This window comes from Sturnus vulgaris, chromosome 7, assembly GCF_052056855.1.
Source record: "Sturnus vulgaris isolate bStuVul1 chromosome 7, bStuVul1.hap1, whole genome shotgun sequence".
NCBI classification, from domain to species: Eukaryota; Metazoa; Chordata; class Aves; order Passeriformes; family Sturnidae; genus Sturnus; species Sturnus vulgaris.
The window spans coordinates 5,831,479-5,855,804 of NC_142249.1; the positions used below are offsets into that span (position 1 = coordinate 5,831,479).

The 24,326-nt window shown below is 46.2% G+C and overlaps 1 protein-coding gene across 4 annotated transcripts in view; it reads left to right on the forward strand.

Moving 5' to 3' along the window:
- Positions 1-21,000, forward strand: part of FN1 (fibronectin 1) — a 52,519-nt gene extending 31,519 nt beyond the window's left edge. Inside the window, exons 25-46 of one of the 4 annotated variants that reach the window (XM_014881987.2) lie at positions 907-1,179; positions 2,230-2,412; positions 3,672-3,761; positions 3,891-4,160; positions 4,482-4,598; positions 4,939-5,103; positions 5,740-5,895; positions 6,642-6,755; positions 8,405-8,674; positions 10,420-10,607; positions 11,655-11,742; positions 11,904-12,080; positions 12,300-12,389; positions 12,586-12,765; positions 13,295-13,384; positions 14,151-14,614; positions 15,604-15,742; positions 16,596-16,760; positions 17,812-17,937; positions 18,524-18,630; positions 19,699-19,809; positions 20,130-21,000. In XM_014881987.2, coding sequence (XP_014737473.1) covers positions 907-1,179; positions 2,230-2,412; positions 3,672-3,761; positions 3,891-4,160; positions 4,482-4,598; positions 4,939-5,103; positions 5,740-5,895; positions 6,642-6,755; positions 8,405-8,674; positions 10,420-10,607; positions 11,655-11,742; positions 11,904-12,080; positions 12,300-12,389; positions 12,586-12,765; positions 13,295-13,384; positions 14,151-14,614; positions 15,604-15,742; positions 16,596-16,760; positions 17,812-17,937; positions 18,524-18,630; positions 19,699-19,809; positions 20,130-20,204 — 3,638 coding nt within the window. In that variant the 3' untranslated portion in view covers positions 20,205-21,000. The remainder of the gene's footprint in view (positions 1-906; positions 1,180-2,229; positions 2,413-3,671; positions 3,762-3,890; positions 4,161-4,481; positions 4,599-4,938; positions 5,104-5,739; positions 5,896-6,641; positions 6,756-8,404; positions 8,675-10,419; positions 10,608-11,654; positions 11,743-11,903; positions 12,081-12,299; positions 12,390-12,585; positions 12,766-13,294; positions 13,385-14,150; positions 14,615-15,603; positions 15,743-16,595; positions 16,761-17,811; positions 17,938-18,523; positions 18,631-19,698; positions 19,810-20,129) is intronic. The other 3 variants (XM_014881989.2, XM_014881990.2, XM_014881991.2) reach the window with 3 other exon arrangements.
- The last annotated feature ends 3,326 nt before the right edge of the window (positions 21,001-24,326 follow it).

The window sequence follows — 24,326 nt, forward strand, 5'->3', positions numbered from 1 at the left end:
CCTCTGAATTTGGGAATATTCAGAATTAATACCATCTCAAGGTCATTTTTAACCATTTACCCTGTGTCCAAGGAAGTGTTCTATTACTTACTGTTCCATGTAATTTGTTTTTAGCACAAGTATTGCAGCAGTTAGTTGGTAAGTAGAACTTGAGGAATTCTGGGCCAGATCCTCAAGCCATTGAAGGGATTTGAGGCTTTTTTCCAAGTGCAGTGTGAATAGTTCAGACAGTGGAGGATCTACCCTGGAACTTTGTGAAGGTTCTCACCAGCTGAGGGTCCAATTTAGCCCCTTCAAATGAGCTGTTTTTGTGATCCCAGTGATAAAAGTAAGATTGACCATTTGAGCAAAACCATGATTTTAGAGGATCAGTCAACTATTATTTCAGAGTTGTTGTTTTATTTATACTTTAGTAAACTTTGCTATCTTGTAGTTTACCTGTTAAAAAAAAAAACAAAACAGGGCTGTGTTTTTTCTGCTTCTATTTTTGTCAGAAAATGAAGGGTCTGAGTGGCTTTATCATTGCTCAAAGTAAATTTGCTGCAAGTTAAGTGCCTCTTGTAGAACTCTTTGAAAATTATATGTCTAGAGAGAATTGGAGTTTCAGCTTCTGAGGGGATTGGGGTTTCAGCTTTTGTCTGCCCAGGGAAGCAGCTGGACACTGCATTGAAGGGTAAATATAAGAAAAAAACCTGAAAACAGCAAAAGCAAAGACACAACAAGAAAAAACCACCCCTCCAAAATCCTTGCTTTTTCCCCCAAACCTCAAGAGAAATTGTGCATATCACCGCAATTGCTTCCCAAGTTCTGTCGATGTTAATAGTGATGAACACTGCTTTTCTCTCCCTTGTCTTTCTTTTGCCTCCGTGTGTCTCTGCCTCTCCCATTTGCTCTTTAACTCATTAGAGGTGCCCCAGCTCACTGACCTAAGCTTTGTTGACATAACTGACTCGAGCATCGGCCTGAGGTGGACCCCGTTAAATGCCTCCACCATTATTGGGTACCGCATCACAGTAGTTGCAGCAGGAGAAAGTGTCCCTATTTTTGAAGATTTTGTGGACTCCTCAGTAGGATACTACACAGTGACAGGCTTGGAGCCGGGCATTGATTACGACATCAGTGTAATCACACTCATTAATGGCGGAGAGAGCGCCCCTACCACTCTGACACAGCAAACGGGTGAATTTTGAAAACTTCTGTGTTTTGTGACGTGGGTGGTGTCACTGGCTGTCACTGGCTGTCCAGGTGCTGGGGCTTTGTCCAAAGAGGAATTGAGCTGCTGGCTGTGGGGAAGCCTGACAGACCCAGCTCGCTCCTTTCCCCAGGTGGCAGCTAGGGATGGATGTGGGGCTGCTGGTTTTTGAATTGGAGGCATTTTAATACCATGAATGACTGCAGACTTGCCAGGCTCATTCACCTTCTGCTATTCAGATTTCCAGGATCCAGTTGGAACCAAGAGCCTGAAACATGAGCTGTGTGTTTGCCAGACTTTAAAACTGTGATTCTGCAGACTTAGGAGTGCTAAAGGGCAGAGCAGATCAGCAGACACCCTCCAGCCTTGACAGCTGTTTGAACTTCCAGCAGCCCATTTCCATGGTGGCCACGCTCTTTCCACAATGCCCCAAAGGAGGCGGATGGACACCACTCCCTGAGTACATGCCAGTGACAGCCATGCCACACTGTCAAGGGTCTCTATAGTGCATGAGCTGAAGGAGAGCTGGAAACTGGTTCTTGCATGAAATCCTGTTGTGTTTCAAAGTCCTGAGGCTGTAAATCCTTCAACATGAGTAGAAGTAGAGTCATAGGAAATTAGTGATATACCCTCTCCTCTCTTGTGTGTGCATGTACGGATTCTAGATGAGATTACTTTTCCATCTGTAAACTGCTGTATGGCAACTTTAAACCTCTCTTGGCACCACATCTGTAATACAAAATCCAGCTACGAGAAGCACAGTACTGAAACTTGCTACCTTGTTTTTTAAATTAGCCCCACGGGGTACATTTAACATATCAGGAATTGCTAAGAGGTTAAAGCAGCCTGACAGTAGTGCAGACACATTTTTCTCTTAACCGTAGTAGAACCAAATGTAGTTTAGAAGTCTGTTTGCATGAGTCTGATGCCGTAGTGTGTTGTGCATGAGATACTTTCTCTGGTGATTGATTCCCTGAGCAGACATCTTGATGGATGTGAATCTGAGAACTGAGGTGGGTTTGTTCTTTGCTGTGTAGCTGTGCCTCCTCCCACTGACCTGCGCTTCACTAATGTGGGGCCTGACACCATGAGGGTGACTTGGACTGCCCCGACTTCCATCGTGCTGAGCGGTTTCCTGGTGCGCTACTCCCCTGCCAAGAAGGAGGAAGATGTTGCAGAGGTGACAGTCTCGCCCTCAGACAACATGGTCATCTTAACAAGTAAGTGGGTTACCTGCATAAGCCAAACATAAGAAGCCCTTCATCATAAAATCATAATATTACTAAGAGAAAAGACCTCCAAGGTCCTCAAGTTGAACCATCAAGCCAGCCCCACCGTGCTCACCACCAAGTGCCAATCCACACCCCCTGAACACTTCCAGGGATGGTGACTCCACACCTAACCAACCTTTCTGTGAAGTTTTTCCTGATATCCAACCTCGACCTCCCCTAATGCAGCTTGAGGTCTTTTCTTGTCCCATCACTTGTTACCTGGGAGAAGAGACTGACCCCCACCTTGCTACGGCCTCCTTTCAAGTATTTGTAGAGGGTGAGAAGGTCCATACGACAAGATGAGGCAAAAAAAAAAAAATTGTGGCTGGCCAAATTCTCAGCTGATCTAAAGTGATGTTGCAAGTAGCCTCATACAAACTCACACCAAATGGGGTTTGGCCTCTAGCTTTGCCCAAGTTAAAGCCAAACCACAGGCAAGTTCTTTTCCTGTCGATCCAAGGACAGTGATGAATCAGGCTATGAGGCAATTGCATTGATTTGCGGCCGGGTTAGGTATTAACAGTAAATACACGTTTGCCTGGTTTGCCAATAGTGTCAAGGACTTGCAGTGCAGAGGTTCAGGGAGAGGATCAGGATATGCAAAAGGTCGTTTGACTTTGTATTCTCAGACCAGAAAACACATCCTATTTCGAAACCTTACAGGACATGGCAGCAAAATGTGGGCATTTTCCAAGAGCTGACATTAATTTTTGGGGCAAAAGCTGTGTTGTATTTATAGTTGTTGTTTTTTTTTTTTCCCTCTGTCTCAGAATCTGGTTGGTTAAGTGAGAGACAAGATCTGTTTTCAGAGAAAAAACCTAAATCTAGTGCTTGTCTGAGTTAGAACAGCAGTGTTAGAAATCCTTGGCCCTATTTCAGCTTAGATCTTCTAAGGCTTTGGCCTGGTGCATAATTAAACTAGTAGATAACTAGAAGGGACCCTGTAAAAAGTAACTGCTTCTAGTCAATCTCCACAAACTAATGAAGCAATAACATAGGATATCATGCTCCTTTAGGCTAAAGCACTGCAAGGAACTATAATGCCACAAAAATAACTGATTTAAACTTTTGATTGTCCTGGAGGCTTGAACTTCCATCAACCAAAACCTGATTGTCTCCTAAGAAACACAGTTAAAATTGTGTAGGTTGATTAACTTCTTGATGTTAGCAAAGAAACATGCCCAAATTCCTGTTCTTCAACTCCACAGACCTGCTCCCTGGCACCGAATATCTGGTGAAAGTCTACAGCGTTTCTGAGCAGCATGAGAGTGCACCTTTGTATGGAATTCAGAAAACAGGTACTTCGATGCACACATGGTTAATGCCATCCTTTAAGAATTAATTAATGGGACTTGATTACTTTTTTCCCCTATGATGATGCCAAGCAGTTTGGTTGAGCTCAGCCTTGTGTCTCTTGAAATACACAGGTCTTGATTCCCCCACTGGCCTTGACTTCTCGGACATAACAGCAAACTCCTTCACGGTGCACTGGATCGCTCCTCGTGCCACCATCACAGGCTACAGGATTCGCTACCAGCCCGAGCAGGGTGGGGGCCGGCCCAAGGAGGACCGTGTGCCCCCCTCCAGGAACTCCATCACCCTCACCAACCTGCTGCCAGGCACTGAGTATGTGGTCAGCATCATCGCTGTCAACGGCAGGGAGGAGAGCCTGCCCTTGGTTGGCCAGCAAACAACAGGTGAGCCTGGAGGGAATGCTGGATTTGGAGTGTCCTCTAGCAAAGTAAGTTGCTGTTTTAAACCACATCTCCCCTACCAGCTTCACTTATGAGGAAATGCCTGTGTACTGAGGTAGGGCCTGATTTAGAAAAAGGTGGGAGGACCCATGCTGCTTTCACATGTTTCTAGGCCACTAGAACTATTTTCATTAAATCCAGTCCAGTGCCATGTGATTTGGAGAGGACAGACATATGAGTAGCAGAGGAGCATGATATAAGTGGAGTATGTAGCTGATTTTACAACTGTGTTTAAACTCCCTTCTCAATTCCCTGTTTTTCTAGTATCTGATGTTCCAAGGGACCTGGAAGTCACCCCTACCAGCCCAACCAGCCTCAAGATTTCCTGGGATGCTCCTGCAGTGACAGTCAGATACTACCGGATCACGTATGGTGAAACAGGTGAGGGCAGGCTGCTACAGCTGGTCACAGATCACTGAGGCCATTAGAAAGCAAATAGCAAAGGCACCTTAGGCTGTAGCAGACATATTGGTGCCTTCTTTAAAAAAGAACAAATCATATTTTGTCTACCTATAAGAAAGACTATCTGGAGTATTGCAATAATTTTAGAGGTGGCTCTGTGTACATATTTCATTCTTTTCTTTGGAATGGTCAAAAACACTTTGATCCAGCAAGGTCCTGTCTTCAGCTTGATGCATATAGGACTGTCCTGGTTTTTGTAGAGATTTTAAATGTATGCTTACAGATTCATCACATTTCTTTTTTAACCTACTTCTCCTAGGTGGAAGCAGCCCAGTACAGGAGTTCACAGTGCCTGGCACCGTGTCTACTGCCACCATCACTGGCATCAAGCCTGGTGTTGAATACACCATCACTGTGTATGCTGTAACTGGCCGTGGAGACAGCCCTGCCAGCAGCAAGCCAGTCACTGTCACCTACAGAACAGGTGAGACCTGTGAAACCAAACAAGACAAAACTCCCCACAGCTTTGTGTTGGCTCTTCCCCATAAATGTGTATCACTGGTTTCTTTTAGAAGCCATGGGCTCTAAGGCCATCAGTTTCAGTGAAGCTGTGTATCTTGGTGGCCCAGCATGATAACTGACATGGCACAGGAGACTATGGACTTGGAGAAGGGAAACCTTGTGGAGTCCAGATGGGGATAAAAGCAATGCTCAGCTACTCACTAGTGGAAATCCTGTCGGGCTCTCATAATGTGGGGTTACTGTTAGCTTAATTCTAGTGCTTCACTGTCAGATTATGTGATCCTGAGGAGACCTAACTTTCTAACACCAACACTGTTGTCTCACTCCTGATTTGGATATAGCCTAATCCTACTCCTGCTGTAGCTGCAGATAAAGGCGTTTAGTAACCTTTAAAACAACAAAAATCCTCAACTAACATTGATATGAAATCACTCCCCCACACATCATGGCTAAGGCTTTTGTGCTCTGGGCTAGCATGAGAAATAGCAACATGTGTTTTCTCTTCCAAGCAGTGCAGAATAAAATTCAGCCAGGACACAACAGTAGGGGGATGGTTTCCTGTACCAACATACTCAGAAATACTATTTTTGTTGCCCAGAAATAGACACACCATCCCAAATGCAAGTCACTGATGTCCAGGACAACAGTATCAGCATCAGATGGCTCCCTTCAACATCCCCAGTCACAGGGTATCGGGTGACTGCTGCCCCCAAGGATGGACGTGGGCCCTCAAAAATAAAAAATGTCCCTGCAGGTAAGAGTCATGTCATCCTTCCCTGGATCTGTAAAGAATGCAAGATGTGACCACTAAAATCCTACTGCTGCTTGTACCTTTTTTTGCCATCCTGCTGATTTTCAGTTCTGTCTTAACCTGGACAGATGAGCTCAAGCGTATTTTTGCCCCAAAAGCTTCATGTTTTTTTGACACCACTGTACTGCAAAAGTTTGTTCTTGGGAGCTTCAGTGTGCATGAAAAAAATCTGCATTTCAAAGAAGTACCATTGGATTTTCTAGCATCCAGCAAAACTTGCTCTGAAATCCTTCTGGAAGTCACATAACATGACCCTTCGTCACAGCGTGGGTTCAGTCACATTCCCTATGGGTTTGTCGTGTAGTACCTGTGGATCCTATGAGCCACGTCAGCTCTCAGGAAAACTGCATTTTGTGGGATCACCAGAACATTTGGGGATGCTTGTGATGCAGCTGAGTTCATGATCAGTCCTACCCTAAAAAATGATGAAAGCTGGTTTCTCTGTACTTTGTTTTACCCTCTGTGCTAACCTGCCTTTTCAGCTGTGGAGCCTTGGAGCAGGTACAAATTGCAGTTGTGCACTGCCAGAGAAGCACGGTGCAATTTAAAGGCCAATTTAATTTGTCAGTCCCACCTTGTTTTAATGACATTCATGGCTTAGACAGGCCGTTCATTCAAGGCTACTTTGAGGCCAGCTCTCTGCATTTTTGTGCTGTTCTTTCTGACTTGATGGTGTTCTTTCCCGGCAGATCAAACTCAAGTCACTATTGAAGGTCTGCAGCCCACAGTGGAGTACATGGTCAGTGTCATTGCTCAGAATCAGAACGGGGAGAGCCAGCCCTTGGTTCACACAGCTGTCACCAGTACGTATTTCACTTCATGGCAACAAACACATGTTTTCTATTGATGTCTGAACCTACCACCACATTCCCAGGGAAAGCTAAAGCCAAGGGTCTCCAGGAGAGTGTGAGGTGGTCTGCCCTGTGAGAAGTACCATGCACCTTAACTGCAGATGCTGGCAAAACCGCAGTCCCTCTGCCTCAAATTCTGCCAAAATGCCATTTCCCGCCCCCTGAAAGCGCTGCGCTTCTTATTTTCTTTCACTAAAGCCACAAAGTCTTCTGGGGTTTTGTTTGCCATCAGCCAATCAGTTGATAAAATGTGCCAAAATCTCTTCTGTGTGGAGCTAGGTGGCAAAGGTGATTGCTGTTAAGGGACTGGACTGGGCTTGGGAGCACTTGTCCTGTGAGAGGGAGTAAGGGAAACCACATGGGTTGTACCAGAGCTTGGGATGAAGCACTGCAAAACAAAGAGTGATGCCAGGACTGAGGTGCCATGTACAGAACAGCAGTCGTGCTCTGGTCACAGAAGGGACACAAGAGGGACCTTGTACCTCAGAGATATGTTTGAGGTAAAGTGCTTTTGAGAGATACCTCTGGGCTAGGGATTTTTGTGATTCTTATTCTCCTGCTCAAGCTTGTAGTCAAAACCATGACAACCTCAAACACTACAGACAACAGGAGCTTCTCCAGAGCTTTGCAGAGATGAGTGAAGAGTCCACATTTAAACCAACAAATTCCTGGACAAAAATCACCTTTGCCATCTAGAAAATGTAGAAAATTGAGGACTAATACAACATGGCAATTGATGAAACTTTTTATAAAAGCATGATTTTGATCCAATATAAAAATTACATGCTAGATCCTCCCATTTTGTGTAACAAAGGGGTGTATTTCTGTGATAGCCGCTCCAGACTGAGGAACAAGGCTCACTTCCTCTGCTCTGAGCTCCCACCTTTCCAGGAAAATCCTGTGAAATGATTTAATTGGGAAGTGTGCATATCACCCAGTTGCACCTGTGGACATTCCCTGTGCACTCAATACAAAGCTGAAAAGTTTGTTTCTAATGGATTTTACAGTATAATATGCTGAGTAATTTTGCTTTGTGTTAATTGGATATTAATTTATGAAAGAAAATAGTGGGATGGATTCTCCTTGGACTAGCACCTTGCACAGCAGCTCACAGTAGAGAACAGCAAGTTCCAAACTTACAAACTTGGGTTGCAAAGAACCCAAACTTACAGAGCCTGGTGGGTTCTCCAGCTGCCTTTGGCACTAGTAACCATTTACATGGGAGAAATGGGTCTTAACATTCCCGTTTCTTTTTTTACTCTTGTTCACTTTTAAGGCGGCTTAATGCTACTAGAGTTGTGTGAAGGGGGTTTTGGTGCCAAGGAGACACAAAAATAGGTGAGAATTGGTTGCTTTGAAGGGGGCAATGCAGGTCCTTTTGGTTTCAACAAAGCCAAGATTGCCTTCCTGCTGCCTGGCACCTGCAAACTCAGGCTCAGGGATGTAAGCATGTGTGCAAGGTGCAGCACAGGGGAGAATCCAGTGCCCCCTTGCCACGCCAAACTGAAAACCGCTTTGCATGTAATGGAAATGCTTTTTATTTTCCTCACCCACAACCTGCTTTTTATCACTTAACCTCTTACCGTTAATTTGCCTAACAGACATTGACCGCCCTAAAGGACTAACATTCACTGAGGTGGATGTTGATTCCATCAAAATTGCTTGGGAAAGCCCTCAGGGGCAAGTCACCAGATACAGGGTGACCTACTCAAGCCCTGAGGATGGAATCCATGAGCTATTGCCGGCCCCAGGTGGCGAAGAAGACACTGCTGAGCTGCATGGCCTCAGGCCAGGTTCTGAGTACACTATCAATATCGTTGCCATTTACGATGACATGGAGAGCCTGCCCCTCACTGGGACCCAGTCCACAGGTACAGCTCCCACCACCACACCCAGCAGGCCATGGCAGCAGCCCCGAGGGGTAAAGTGTGCTTCCATGTGCAGCTGGTGCTCCGTGCCGGGACAGCCCCGGGGGCAGCCCAGGGAATGGGATTGCTCCTCAAGGATGGCTTAGCTGGGGCCAGAGAGCTGCCTGCCGGCAGAGTCAGCCTGCATACACATCAGGCAGAAGAGCAGGATTGCAGGATCCTAGAGAAAGGAGGGAGGGGTGCCTGGTGGTGTCCTGTCCCAGGTCTGATCCATGGTGAGCACTCTCACAATGCTCTTGTCTTGCCTTCAAGGTATGGGACACCTGAAAGCACAGGTAGTGACTAGCAGGAAAGAGGAGGGCAGCTTTCATGCCTCAGGGACCTTGCTGTTGGAGCCAAGGATCAGCAGGAAGGGCTGGGGGATTGCTGAACCCTCAGATCTCACAGAGCCTGCAGATCCCCCACTGGCAGTGCCCTAGGGACACAGCCCACTGCATGCCCACAGCCTGCACCCTCATCACCTCCACAGGAGAGTCCCTTCTGTGCCAGGCTGATCCAGCTACAATTCCATGCATTGAAAACTCCCTGATTAAAAAAGGAAAATTTTTGCAAGCTTAATGTTGCTTCCAGCAGTATGGAATCCATTGCAAGCTTCCAGCATTACCAGATGTGACTTTATTACAAAGACAGGTAGCACCTGTGTAATAAAGATCTCCCATTCATTTGTGGCTGAGAAGTTGGCACTTTAATTTCAGGGGTGGAATGAATTCAGTGGGTCCTAGTGTACAGATCTGCTGTGCTTAACTGAAGCAAAGTGATGTAATGATGGAACAGCTGGCTGACTACCTGCCAGAAATGCAAATATAATACTTTTTCAAACCCACCCTCTGTGGTTTACCTTTTGTAGGCTGTTCAAAAGTGCATTTTAAGTCATTCAGGAATTTCCACTGACTCTCCTGAGCCTTAGACTGAGCTCTGAGCAAAGCCAGAAGAAAGAATTACCCTGTATTTCCCATTTGTAAAACTGGAAAGCTTTGATAGCAATGTGCCATAGTGGGCACTGTGCTAAGGTATGTCTTTGCTCTGTTTACAGCCCCAGGCTTACCAACAGTAAGGCAATAAAATATTTCAATGGACACTCCTTTTTTTAGGCAAGCATTTGTTTGTAAGGATAGTGGATGTGTTAGCTTGTGGACAGGCTCTTGTGTGATGAGCCTTATGGCCACCACAGCTCTGCTTTTCCATTGCCTTGCTCGCTGTGTAAGTGGCTGTAAAATGCTTCCCCTCTCCATTTGCAGTATTTTTGTATCTTCCCTGCCATTCCTGAGCCTGCTTCCTACTTACTTTTGTAAACCATCTGTTGTATTTTGGAAATGAACAGACAGGAGCCAGTGGAGCAGGACTAAACCATGAGCTGTGTGATGAAAAGGAGAGACTGGTAGAATAATTAAAACAGACTGGCCTGCTGGAGATTTAAGCACCTTCCCAAGCCTTTACCTTATATCATAGCAAATGTCATTGCTCACTTAACTGCAGACTTGAAGCATCGATATCTCCTCATTTCTGCTGAAAAGTGTTACTGTAGATTTGAGAATCTCTTCTTGAATAACAAATCCTCTCCCACAGTGCTTTATGCCTGTGTTTGCACAAGGCACTCCACTTTTCTGTCTTGTGTTCAGGAGAGAATGTTGTCTTATCCAAGACTGTCTTTTTTTAAAGTAACAGTGTGCCAATCTGGATTTTTGCAGCAATTCCACCTCCCACAAACCTGAAGTTTACTCAGGTGACTCCCACCAGTCTCACCATCAACTGGAATGCACCCAACGTTCGCCTCACTGGCTACAGAGTCAGAGTGAACCCCAAAGAAAAGACTGGTCCTATGAAAGAAATCAACCTTTCTCCAGACAGCACATCTGCAGTCGTGTCTGGCTTAATGGTAACTTCTTTTTGTTTTGTGGGAAGGAGATTTTTGGAAGGAATTTCAGATTCCTATGTCAGGAGCTTCAGTTGGAGCAGATCATTACAACTCCTAAGGGTCTGGCTCCGAAGCTCATGGCAAGTCAGACTGCAGCTACTCAGTACTGTAGCTTTTTTAAAAGGCAAGTAATTGGCCTGCTGAAGCTGCATTCTACCCCCTTACCTCATCTAGGACAGAGAGACTGGATGCCTAATCAAATGCAGATTACCAAGTTCACAATCAAAAGCAACCCAGCAAAATGCTTTTACTCATCTTTCACAAAAGAGGTCAGATAAAGTGATCTAACACATAGATTTCAAGCTGTGATATGGGAGTTCTGGCAGTCTATTGCCTATTTTTAAGACATCTGCAAAATATAAGTTAAAAATGCAAGTCTTTTGTGAGTAGGCTTAAATTTGCTATATAGCCATCTTCTCTGCTGGAAACATTTCAGGAGTTCCTGAACTGGAGAAGGCTGCGAATAATTGCTTTTATGGTTCCTGTGATCTTAAAAAGCTACTGATCTGTTTTTAAGGAGTTTTATGAATCATTTTCAAAAATGAGCCTTAAAAAACATTCTAATCTAAGTGGACCCATGGTCTGATGCAGACAAGGACAAAACCCCCCATGCTGTTACTTTCAGAATTCTCTTATTCACATTATTTTATTCCTTAGCATAGCAAATGGCATCCATTAACCCTAGCAAAAATAGGAGGGAAATTAGAGTTTCTCTGAAGAATCAGCTTTGAAGCACAGATTCTAAAACGAGTGGTGATAAATAAGCTTCTTCCAGGATTTCTTCTACTCCCAAATGTGCACAGTGTGTCAGGGTCCATGCCTACTCTTTTATTACAACTGGAAATAATTAGAATTATCCCATCAATCCTTCCCCGATTTATTTTAAGGTTTCATTTTTTCGGTGGTGGCTGAGAAACGTGGCTCCACTAAAAACACCGACTGAGGGCAGGAGTATTTCCCCCTGTGCCAGGTCCTTCTTCTAACATGGTATAACTCTGTCCATTCTAGGTAGCAACCAAGTATGAAGTGAGTGTTTATGCCCTGAAGGATTCTCTGACCAGCAGACCAGCCCAGGGGGTGGTCACAACCCTTGAAAGTAAGTGGTGGCCCTCCCCAGATGACCACTCAGTGCTGTGTGGGTACAGAGGCCAGGAGCCTGCTCTCTGTCCAAAGCTCCATCCCAGGCTTCACCAACACTTGGCTGATGAGATTCCCAGTCCCCACTGTACTGACAGAGCCCCTTTCCTTGTGGTGCAGATGTGAGTCCCCCTCGCAGGCCCCGGGTGACAGATGTCACTGAGACAACCATCACCATTACCTGGAGGACCAAGACTGAGACCATCACTGGTTTCCTGGTGGAAGCCATCCCTGCAGGTGGCCAGAACCCCATCCAGAGGACCATCAACCCTGAACTCAGGAGTTACACCATCACTGGTAGGTGAAGGCTTCTGCAGCTGCAGGTTCATAGCAGGAAACAAACTGGGTTCTTGTTTTGGAATTGAATATCCTTGATGAGAAATACTACAGGAACAAAAGGTGGGGAAAAATGAAGCATCAAGACTAGGCTCCAAGAAGAGGTTGTTGAAAGACCTGATGGGCATCTTAGGTGGCTTCCTCTCCTTAGCTAACACTTGTGTTTCAACTTCATTTTAGGTTTGCAGCCTGGCACTGACTACAAGATCTACCTGTACACTCTGAATGAGAATGCACGCAGCTCCCCAGTGGTACTGGATGCCTCTACTGGTAATAATCTTGTCTGATATTTTGCTTATGTTAACACACACTGATCACATGTGGCCAGTTAGGAGTTGTCTGTATCTGATCATGTTTAATATTGTGACTTACAGCCATAGGTTTGAGAGAAGAAGCTGTAGCTCAGGTGAAGAATATTCTGGTCTTCTCTGCATTTGACTTGTTAAACCCTTTTGTTTCCACCCAGCTATCGATGCTCCTTCTAACCTGCGCTTCCTTACAACCACGAGCAACTCCCTGCTGGCCACCTGGCAGCCTCCCCGAGCCAAGATCACTGGCTACATCATCAGATATGAGAAACCTGGCTCCCCAGTCAAGGAGGTCCTGCCTCGCCCCCGGCCTGGCACCACTGAGGCTACCATCACTGGTAACTCTGCTTTCTCTGGGAGCTCTTCAGCTGAAACACTCGAATTTCAAGAGAGAGGGAGGGGAAAGGCCTAATTATAAAACGTGCTGATGGTTAGCTAGTAGACAGAGAAAATTGTGTTCTTTTTGTGGGTTCCAGTACTAGAGAGTGGTCCTGTAAGCGTACCTGTCCTACAAGCACATTGCACTTCATTGATCAGAACAGCCACCACATATGAACATGTTGTCACATATGTTGTCCTTTCAAGAAAGAAAGGCCCTGATTCTGTCACCCCACCAGTCACATGTGCTAAAGATCCCTTATGTTTGGGTCCATGGTCCCAACTGACATGGTCAGATTGCAAACCTGCTCTGAGGAACAGGAGGCTGAGCTCTCTGCACTGTCCTGAAAACCTCAGGTGTGGAATGCACAGACCTGATGCTGTTGTAGCTATACCCACCTCTCATTCTGCCTTAGTTCTCACACATAATCATAAAAGAAAAGCAACTCATAAGTCTAAAATTGTTCCATGTCCTTCCTTCCTCCCTAGGTTTGGAACCTGGCACTGAATACATCATCTACATCATTGCTGTGAAGAACAATCAGAAGAGTGAGCCACTGGTTGGCAGAAAAAGGACAGGTAAACAAAGCTCTGGATTGTTGTGTGCCAAGAGGAGATATCTTCCACTTGGGGAGTACAGTGTGAAAGACATTGAAGGACACTTGTGGAGGACTGAAATAATAATGTTTTTTAAATATATCTGTCCACACCACTCAGCCACACCTTTTCTTTGAGTCAAATAGGCTGTGTAAGGAGACTTTTCCTTTCTAAGGATGCAGGAGGTACACTTCTAAATTCATATTAATCACATTTGCTGGTGTTTGAACACTAGCAACAGAACAGTGTGTGCTTGCTGCTGGATTCTTGCTTGGGTACCTAATGGATAATTAGGGTTAACATTCCTGTCCAACACTTGATGGCATCAAATGTAGAATTCATTCAATTTGTTGCCTGTTGCATTCCTCTTATTTTGCAACTTTCACAGTACAAGATTGAGATACCTATAGCAAGCAAAATGTCATCAAGGAGCAATTTTCTTCCTTCTCACCAGTGATTCTTCTTAAAATGATAACCTGCAACTATCTCTTGTAATAATTTCTTCTCAGTTTGAGCAGTGGTGGTGGCTTCTTTGGTTTGCAGTGTTCAAAAGTGTTGCTCAGCTGTAAGAAAATTTCATACCAACACACTTCTTGTGAAAAGAAGTGGAAGAAGATACGGAGAGGGAAATTACCTTTACAATCACTGCAAGGTTAAAAAAAACTGTTGCATCTTGGGGTGATTTGTAATATTTGCTGCTTGGAGTGGTGTGACTTTGCTTGATGGCCTCTAACCTTTCTTTGGCCAGATGAGCTGCCCACGTTGATCAGCAGACCACACCCCAACCAGCCCGACATCCTGGACGTGCCATCCATTGACGAGGGGACCCCTTACCTCACCAACAATAGATATGACAATGGAAATGGGATCCAGCTCCCAGGCTCCTCTGGGCACCCTCAGACAGTCGGCCACCAGGGCCAGCAAGTGTTCTTCGAGGAGCACGGCTACAGGCGGCCTGGACCCACCACAGCCACGCCCCTGAGGCCGGGCTCCCGGCGGCCGCTGCCCAGCGTGGACGAGGCCATCGAGATCCCGGGCTACCAGGTGCCCATCATCGTGGAGCCCTCGTACCCGCACTCCCGCGGGCCCCGGCGCAACGACACGGGCCAGGAGGCCCTTTCTCACACCACCATCTCCTGGAGACCGCTGCTGGAGAGCTCCGAGTACATCATCTCCTGCCAGCCCGTGAGCCACGATGAGGACACCCTGCAGGTAAACTGCCTCAGCACAGCCGGGGTGGTGTGGGAGACGGGCTGTAAGGGTAGTGCAGAAGGCAGTCCTCCTCGATGGATTACAGCTGCACTGAGGGCTGGGAAGTGGAGACAGCCTTGCCTGCCCAATGAGGATGGCAAGAAAAGTTACAAAAGAATGGGCTAGCTGGTCGAGAGTCAGTTGCAGTTGGAGTTTGAGATCCAGAGGCTTGCTGCAGTGAGCTGGGGCTGTGGAGGCTGCTGGCTGTGCTGTGAGGAGGTAAGGGACATGCAGTTGTGCAAGGGACAGACAAGGTAAGAAGATGCTGTGTGAGGGACAGCTTGGGGTTAGCCAGTCATGTAGAAGGAGGAAGGAATCTTGCAGAGAGAGAAGGGAGTCAGTGCTGTGTGGAACTGCCTGAGAGAAAGCATGAAAAGTTTTTAATAAAAGCCCGGTGTTTGTGCCTGTCATGTCAGTCTTGACATAATTACTGCATGGTGTAGCCTCACCTGGGACAGTCTCTCAGGGCCCCAGTCCCTTGGCTGTGGCAGGAATTAGCCTAAAAAGTCTGCTTAACACATAGCTGAGACCAGGATGGGTAAAAGCCTCCCTCATCTCCTTTATGGCAAAATCTACAGGATAAAACTGCAAAACCAGAAAACTTTGAAAAGCTGTCAGCAGTGACATTTCACCAGGGAAGGGGGCAGCAAGCTGAGTGGGAGTTTCAAAAACTGAGATGCTGCTTCTCCAAGCTACAACACTCTTCCTGTGTCTCCCTTGGTCTCCTTGAAATGGCAAAACTAACCCCTTGTGATCCATAGTCCAGAGTAGCCAAGTCTAACTTGGTATTGTTTGAAGTTCTCAGAGTATCTAAGGGGAGTGGTCTGGCTCCATCGGGGCACAGCACACTGGAGTCATCCTAAACACCCTGTCTTTCCTATGAGAGAGGTAACACCTAAAGGGTATTCCCTCCCACCTTTCTGGTGACCTGGCGTTGTCTCTTGTTGCAGTTCAGGGTTCCTGGCACTTCTTCTAGTGCCACACTCAAGGGTCTTACAAGAGGGGCCACCTACAACATCATAGTGGAAGCCCTGAAGGACCACCGGAGACAGAAGGTGCTGGAGGAGGTGGTCACAGTTGGCAACACTGGTAAGGAATAGCCTTAGGGAGTCTGTGCAGCCCCTGCCTCATTCCCATTACTCAAGGTAACCTACAACAGTTGAGAAAGGAATCTTCTGACAAGGACAGTTCATAGCAGGACACTGGGACAAGTGATTTGTGAGGTCCTCTGGTTTTGGATAACTGACACACACTGATGGTAGGATGAGAAGCTGTCCTGAGCTGCTGTGTAAGCACAGAGAAATGTGCTTTGAGGCTCCAGACACCCCAACACCCCAAGAGAGACCTGGAATTTGCTGTGCTTCAAGGGAGTCAGAATCACTGGTACCATGTCTCTGTCATAGACTGGCCCATGAGCTCTTGACCCTGATCATCACACCTTGAAAAACATCCACCAGCCAAGGCACACACCAAAAGTGACAAATCACTGCCCAACAACAGGGTCTGCTCTCCTTCTCCCACCCCCCTGCCATGACACACAACCTGCAGCACCTCAAAAAAGTGCAGGTGCAGCTACCAACCCCCCTCTGTTCCTCAGCATCTTATAGCACATTTTCTCCTAAAAACTGGCAGAGTCGGGTTGTTGCTCACCAGCAGCAAATGTAAAAACTCACACTTGCTTGAAACTTGGCAAATCAAAATGAAAATAGCCTTCATGTCAATTTTTTTTTTATCATTCAACTGCTCTGACACATGCAAATGGAAAATAAATCACAGGGAGCTGGGCTGCTGACAACTATCAAGTATATGCCCATGGGGTAGCTCCATTCCTGCCAGGATATTACAAGAAGAAAAAAGTGTGTATTCACTGAAAATCATTCTGTCTTTCAGCACTTGCCATTGCTGTGTGTGATGCCCGTTTCTTTTTTTTTTTTTGTTCCAGTGTCTGAAGGATTAAACCAGCCAGCTGATGACACCTGCTTTGATACTTACACTGGCTCCTTCTATTCCATTGGCGAGGAATGGGAGCGCTTATCTGAAACTGGCTTTAAGCTCTGGTGCCAGTGTTTAGGCTTTGGCAGTGGCCATTTCAGATGTGACTCTTCTAGTGAGTAGCTTGCTCTTAACCATCCCCCACTGTCCCCCAGCACCAGTGCCATGTTTGACAGAATCAGCCTGATCCAAACATGATGCAAATGAAGGCAGGGTCTGAAGTCCTTAAACCAAAGCGGTGTTTTGCATCATGAGAAGTGATGGAAAACTTTGGTTACCTCAGAGCTGTGCAGCTAATCTAGAATTGCCATCAGCAAACAATCAATACTGTATTGATAAGAGGCTTTTTTACCTTGCCAGACATGTCTAGGTAATATGGGAAAGTGTGGATTTCAGTGGGTATTACAGCCAGTGCTGGTATTACAATAAATCTGATTTGCATTGCAGGCAGCCTTTGCAAAGCAGCTTGCAAAACCAGTTTTCTAATTTTCTAACACTTCTGCCCAGGGCATTAAGTTTTATTCTTTGCAGAACTGTGGTTTACATGGAAAAATATCCAACTTGACGTAAGGGAATGGAACAAAAGTCTGTGATTGAGCAGTTTAACATAACACATACCCAACTAATTGAAATTAAGCTTTTAAATTGTGGAATAAGCTCAGCAAAGAGAATGTTTCTGCAATTTGCAGAGATGCAGAGGAGTCTATGTAAAGACACCTAATTTTACAGGAAAATATGCTTATTTTACAGGATTAATATTTATATTTCATTATTGATACACATGGCTTACCCATTGTTTCTTAAGAGATTGTGGTAAATTTTATGCTGGGTATTTGCACAAAGAAGAGCATTTAAGTATTTTTCTCTTTGTTTCTGCCCCACATCTATTAAATTCCTTTTCATTTCTTTTTACCTCCTATGAACCAAACCTCCTCTCTCCAATCTGTGTCACATCCTACCTTTTTCCCCCAAGAGCCTTTACACATTTCCCAGATCTGAAACAGCCTTCAGCAGTTAAAAATTGCAGGAGCTGAACCCATTTCCTCCTTGGGACTTAGATGAACTAAGAAGATTCTTTCTCCTGCATTTCCTGAAATAATGCCAAGCTGTTTTCCTCCTGCTGCATGTGGGATAACTCCTGATTCTTGTTCCTCTGCCTTCTCCAGAGTGGTGCCATGACAATGGAGTTAACTACAAGATTGGGGAGAAGTGGGACAGGCAAGGAGAGAATGGCCAGATGATGAGCTGTACCTGCCTTGGGAATGGAAAAGGAGAATTCAAGTGTGAACCTCGTAAGTGTGTTTCTGCTCTTAGTCTGAGCTCTCACTCAGGAAATCTCAACATCTCAACTCTGTCCTGCCAGGGGGACAAGCAGATTATCAATGTGTCTGATTCAGGCTGAACTGGTGACAGCTTCAGTCTGTTCTCACAAGAGATGAAGCCATAAATCTCACCTTCCTGAGCTTGAAAAGAAGAGAGCTTTGTTAGCTCAGGTCACAGCACACTGAGCACCTGTTTGCCTCTGGCCCTGGAGCTGCACAGCAGGGACTGGGACATGTCACTGGGACATGTCACTGCTCTCAGAGGGGTGGATTAGCCCAGCTGGACTTTCCTGCAGGGCCTGTCTCCTCAGGCTCCTCTGGCCTTCACACTGTGACTTAACTGCATTGCTCTTGTCAGGAAAATCCCCCCCTGTTGTAGGTTAAAGTGTCTGCAGGGCTGTGAACAGGTCTGATGTTCCCCTTCCAGTCAGGGAGCCTCTGGTCAGACAAGGGGAGCACGCTTCCCCAGGGCTCCCCTTCTGATCACCAGGCTGCTTTGAGGAGGCTTAAAGCCAAGCCTAAGCCCTGCAGCTGAGCTCTGGCTGTGCCTCCACAGATGAGACCACGTGCTATGATGATGGGAAGATGTACCACGTTGGGGAGCAGTGGCAGAAGGAGTACTTTGGGGCCATCTGCTCCTGCACTTGTTACGGAGGACAGCAGGTAAGCAGGAGGGATGTGTTATGTTGGACACAGGGGATGGACAGTGCTGGGCTGCACTTCTCACACTGCTGGGTTTCAGGTCATGGAAGGGGCCAAAATGAGCACAGAGAAGAAGAAATGTAGTTAGGAGAACTGAGGTACTTGCACTGGTGCCTGTGTGGTGTAACACAGGAGCAGCCTCATTAGTGGCTCTAGCCTCATGCATGAATGATCATGAATTAATGGCTTTAAGGTGAAGGAAGGTAGATTTAGGTTGGATATTGGGAAGAAATCCTTCCCTGTGAGGGGTGCTTGTTTTTATTTTTTTTTTCTTTTACTCGGAGTTAGGATTAAAACACAAAGGAGGTGGATTTTTTTGTTTGGACTTGGTTGTTTATTAAATTTTTACTTCAAGTAGAGAGTTCTGTAACACTTTCAGCTACTAGTTAAAAGTGAGCAAAATAGAGGTGAATCGAGTCAGTTATAAGGTTTTTTAAAGCTAAATAGTCTAATTAAAAGCTAACACCTATATTATTTATACTTTTGACTTAATTATTAAACACCTGTGACTTGCACTGCGGGATTTTTTATTTAACTAAAAACTACCTAAAAGCATGAAGAAGAAGGAGAAAAGAGACAATGCCTAAGAACTTCCATCTTGTCCTATACCTATTACTATATTCTAAAACCTCAAATTCAAAACTTCTCACTACCTGAAATTACACGCTTCTATTTTAATGACACACTTGTGACTTTATCCCTTAAATTTTGGAGCCTTCTCCAAGGCCTCAGGTTGAAAGCAGTGTTCTCCAGGGGGTCAGTGTCAGAAAGCACAGAAGATTGAAAACTCTCAGGCTTCTGGGTTCCAGCAGGTGCTGAGGCCCAGAGAAGCTGTGGATGCCCCAACCCTGGAGGTGTCTAAGGCCAGGCTGGATGGGGCTTGGAGCAGCCTGGGATAGTGGAACGTGTCCTTGCTGAGGGCAGGGTGGAATGGGATGAGCTTTAGGCTCCCTCCCAAGCCAGTCTGGGATTCTGTGAGCCCTGCAGCTCCTTGGCCATGGCACTGATGGTCCCATTGTGTCCCCGCAGGGCTGGCGCTGTGACAACTGCCGCAGGCCCAGCGTGGAGGTGGCCCCCGAAGGCTCTGCTGGCCACACCTACACACAGTTCACACAGAGGTACCACCAGGCCACCAACACTGTGAGTACAATTTGCTTGTGTGCCCCATGCTGGTATGATTCTGGCACAGGTGGCGGGGGTCGCTGCAGGGCTCGAGGGCCAGAGCAGCGTGCGGGTTCGTGCTCCTCCCCAGTAGTGCATGAAGGCCCCCAGTGCACACACACCTGCTTGAGCTCCACACACAGCCGCAGTGCCACAGCCCCTGCAGGGCCTCATGCATGCTCTGAGGCAGTAGTGCATGCAGTGATTCCCAGCTGTGTGTCCCAGTTGTGCTGGGAAACACAAACCACACAAAGCACACCCAGGACACAGCTCTAACTGATTTCCTTCCCTCCTGACAGAACGTCAACTGCCCCATTGAGTGTTTCATGCCCCTAGATGTACAGGCAGACACACAACATCCACGGGGAAAGTAACATCGAGCAAGACTTCTTGCGGCCATGGCAACAGACAAACCAAAGTATAAATCCCTATGTGCCACGATTACCATCCAAACTGGAGTGATGCTAGCAAAACTGCATCTAGTGAGAATGGCCCCCTGCTCTGGAGCCATTTTCCCAGCTTAAGCTCAACTCACAGCTTCTCCAAGCGCCACTCTTGGAGTGTTTCAGACTTTTCTCATGATTGATAGCGATTGTCTTGGTTTTGCTCAAAGTGTTGAATTCCAGTCAATATTTTCAAATTTAAAGGGGACAAGAAAAAAAAGAAAAAAAGGGGAGGAGGGGGAGAGGTTGTAAATCACAAATTTGGTGGGGGATCAAAATACTGAGGGGGAGGGAGGGTGTAGAAATTCAAGGTTCCCGTGCTATGCAAGAACATTTGAGTACAACAATACTGAGATTTAGGGATAGGAAAGTCCACCAAACACTTCTGCTTTCACATAAGCGTGCAGCCAGCAATAAGATAGGAACTGCAAATCCAGTCACTGTGATATTTAAAATATGCACAGTCCTAATTCTTTCTTGATGATCCTAGTATTTTTCTAGCTCTATCTTTATATCTCATACTGTTATTTATCAGTTTTGTTCCCCTGACCTTCAAGTGTTTTTATATGGGAATAACAGGTATGGAAGACACTTAGTATGCAGTTGACAAAAGAGGAATTTGGTGTAATTATGATCAGTGATTATTTTTATACTGTAAGTGCCAAAGCTTTACTACTGTGGAAAAGAAAAAAAACAACTCTTTTAATAAAAAGATTTACAAACCAGACATATAGTTTAAGTGATTCTCTTTGCTGCCGTGGAATTTAGGATGAAGATGATTATTCTCAGCTGGATTATTCTGTGGTGGATAATTCTGAGCGGGATGATTCAGAGCTGGAGTAACATTGCCTTGACACGAGATGGAACAACCATCCCAAAGAAGAGTGAAGTAAACCTGGAGACAATATTGCTAGAGCAGTTTGTTAATTAAAGGCTTCCAGCTGCACCCCTGCCCCGTAGAGCACAGACAGTGGGTAGGTATGGCATGGGCAGGAGGCACAGGCTTGCTTTGGGGCAACAGGGGAAGGGAGGGAAAGGCAAACAGCCCCTGCTTTGCACATGAACTGAGCTAGAGGTGGTTCCACACCCACAGTTAAATAAGCTTTCAGTGGCTGAGATGCCAGAATTAGTGAGACCGTCCAAACCTGTGTAGTTGAATGTGTTAAGCTTCAAAACCCAGCAGGAGACAGGCACCAGCTGCATCTAAGCCTGAGTCTTACAGGCACAGGCCCTTTCTTGTCTCTTGAGCTTCTACCTCATGGTGGGGGGAGGGAGGTAAACAAAATGCTCCTCACAACCCTTTTGCAAACAAAGCTGGTCTTGATGAGAGTGAACCAAGCCAGCAGTGAGTCCCTTTGCTTGCGCTGCCAGGACCTGCACAGCCTTTGCAAAGGTAGAACAGGACAGGTCCTGTCAGGATTGCTCAGCCCCCTCCCCTCAGCTGCACACGCACTGTACTGCTCCAGTCACTGGGATTCTCTGCACCCAATAAAGCATCACATGAAAACACGGTTTGGCTTCTTGACATGCGGCAGTGCTGTCAGGGATTGCTATCTACAGAGCACCCAAAACCTCTGACAAGAGTAGGATGATTGCAGCAGCAGTCACTTCTACCCTACCAGTGTTCAAAAGGCAAACATATCCCTAAAAAACCTGAGAACTAAAACTGGCCTAGACAGAGCCACAGAGGAGCAATTTCCCATTAAGCTAGATTGGTTTTCCCAAGTGAGGGCTGCATATTTTGGACCAGAGAACAACTCTGCAATCATTCTTTCATAGTTACTTTGTCACTAAATAATTCACTTCACCAACACACTGAAGAGGAGTCATAGCCCACCTCCCCTCTGTCCCATCTCTTGTACCAGCAGCAAACATCTCCCTTTCCCACAGAGAGCATTTCAAGATAAAATCAATTAAACACTTTTCCCCAGGCTCCCTGCAGAGGTTTGTCTGTGCTTTAAGAAGCACACAGTGCTCACAGCTATGCTAAGCTAGAATTTAGGCCCTTGGCAGTTCTCTCCAGGGAAAAGTCCCTTGGTGGCTGAAGAAAAAAATAAAAACCCTCTGTTACTGCCTGCCAAGGCGCAGAATGATTCCTCCCTCCTCTCTGTTCACTTCCACATTTTGGGAGCTGTTGTCCTGCCAGGGGCAAGGTGCCACACAGTGACAGTGCAAATCCCAGCCTGGCAGCAGCTGCTCCTCAGAACACATCAGCTGAAGGGACATTCCCTACCTTCCCTTCCTTTTGGGAAACAGACACCAAGCAGAGCTCACAGTCTGTTTTTAATCCCTGCAAACATCCAAGGCAGAAGAAGATCAGCAGGCTTCAGGAGGAACATTGTGAGACCACCACAGTCCTTTCCTACAACCACTCTCACAGCTTCAGAGGAAGCTTTCTTCACTGGGAAAGTACCAGGCTAGCTGAAATTGTCACTGCAGCCCAGGGGACAAGCTATTCCCAGAGACATTCCTGTGAAGTCACCTCTCACCTGGAACCAGACCAGATTTTTATCAATCTTTATCCACTCAAGTGAGGCAGGATGGTCAAGAACTCTTGTTTGGGATATTAAACAATACAATTTCCCCTCTCTTGACAACTCCTGCCTATCCTTTAACCTTACCCCAGGCACAGCAGGAGGCAAAACCACCCCTCTGCAAGTGCTGAGATGTTGTGTAGAAGTCCTGCAGCACAACAGCAGCCAGGTCCTAGAGGGGGATCAGCTGAGGCAGACATTTCCTATCTCGTGCAAATCTCACCTGGAAGATCAGTACCCATTAACTTCCTCCAGAAAAACAAACTGCCCCAAGGACAGCAAACAAAGGATCAGGGGAATACACAGAACAGGAGCTGCCAGATTCCTACTGCCAGTCTGTGTTTTAGCCAATGCTGTAGAAGATGCAAGTAAAGAACAGATAGAGAGGGTCTGTGCCAGCTACAACCACAACAGAAGGACAGAGAAGACATGTAAGGAACATTGTGGACTCCTCTGTGGAAGAGTCCCAATCCCCAACTTTTAAAGTAAAACTCCAAGCAATGACAATTCATGGGATGCAACAGCACAGAAAAGTCAGAGGCCAGGGTTTGGGTTAGCACAACCAAGGGGCCAGCCAGGAAGAAATGGACAATTTTTATTTTGGATTGCTGTCTTGATCCATGCCAAAAAAGTAGAAAGCTCTCTACCCTGTCCTGTCTAAACCAGTCACTTGGAAATAATCCACTGTAGAGATCAGAAAAGAGAGGAGTCTGCTCCCTTTCAGGCTGGAGCAGGGGCAGATGGAATGACAGTGCTAAAAGAAAACTAGTGTGTGGATTATGGTATCTTAAATAACTCACCTAGAAGTGTCTCTTTACATTGAACCATTTGAACCAGTCTGGATCAAACAGACAATCGGGTAAAACAAAAGACATGGCCACAGTCACAGCAAGTCAGCAGCACAGCCCAAATTTCCCCATTCTCAGGTCCATCTCCCACCTGGGCAGCCCTGTACACTCCCTGCTCTGCACCAGCTGAGAGCTGAGCCCACTGAAATGTTTATTGGGCTGCTCCCGGGCAAAACTGAACAGATTTTATAAAATAGAACCAAAAAGAGAAAATTCCTTTGGAACAGGCACAGTGATTGCCAGCAAAAATGTGTCTGGGCTCATCCTTCACTTCTCTCATTGTGCTCCAGTTTTTCACTTTGCTTTTTCCCAAACTGAAGTTCAAATCTGCTTAATGCAAACTGCAGACAGCAGAGAAAGGAAGTGGCTCCAGACACTTCCCCCATTGCAGCCTGTGAACTCTGCTCTGCTCCCGGTGTGGGGACAGGCCTGTCAATGGCTCTTCTACCCTGGAGAAAACAACGTAGCACTGCCAAAGCACAGAGTGTGGGGCAGGATTCCAAGCACCAAATCCCAGAGTGCTTCGTGCAAAGGACCTGCTCCCCTCTCCTCCAAGGGAAGAGGATAATGGATCTGCTGACTCAAAAAAAACCCAAAAAACCACCATCCCAGCTCAGTTCAGGACAACGCAGATCTTTATCAGGTCCATGAGAAGCTGAGCAGAAGCCAGG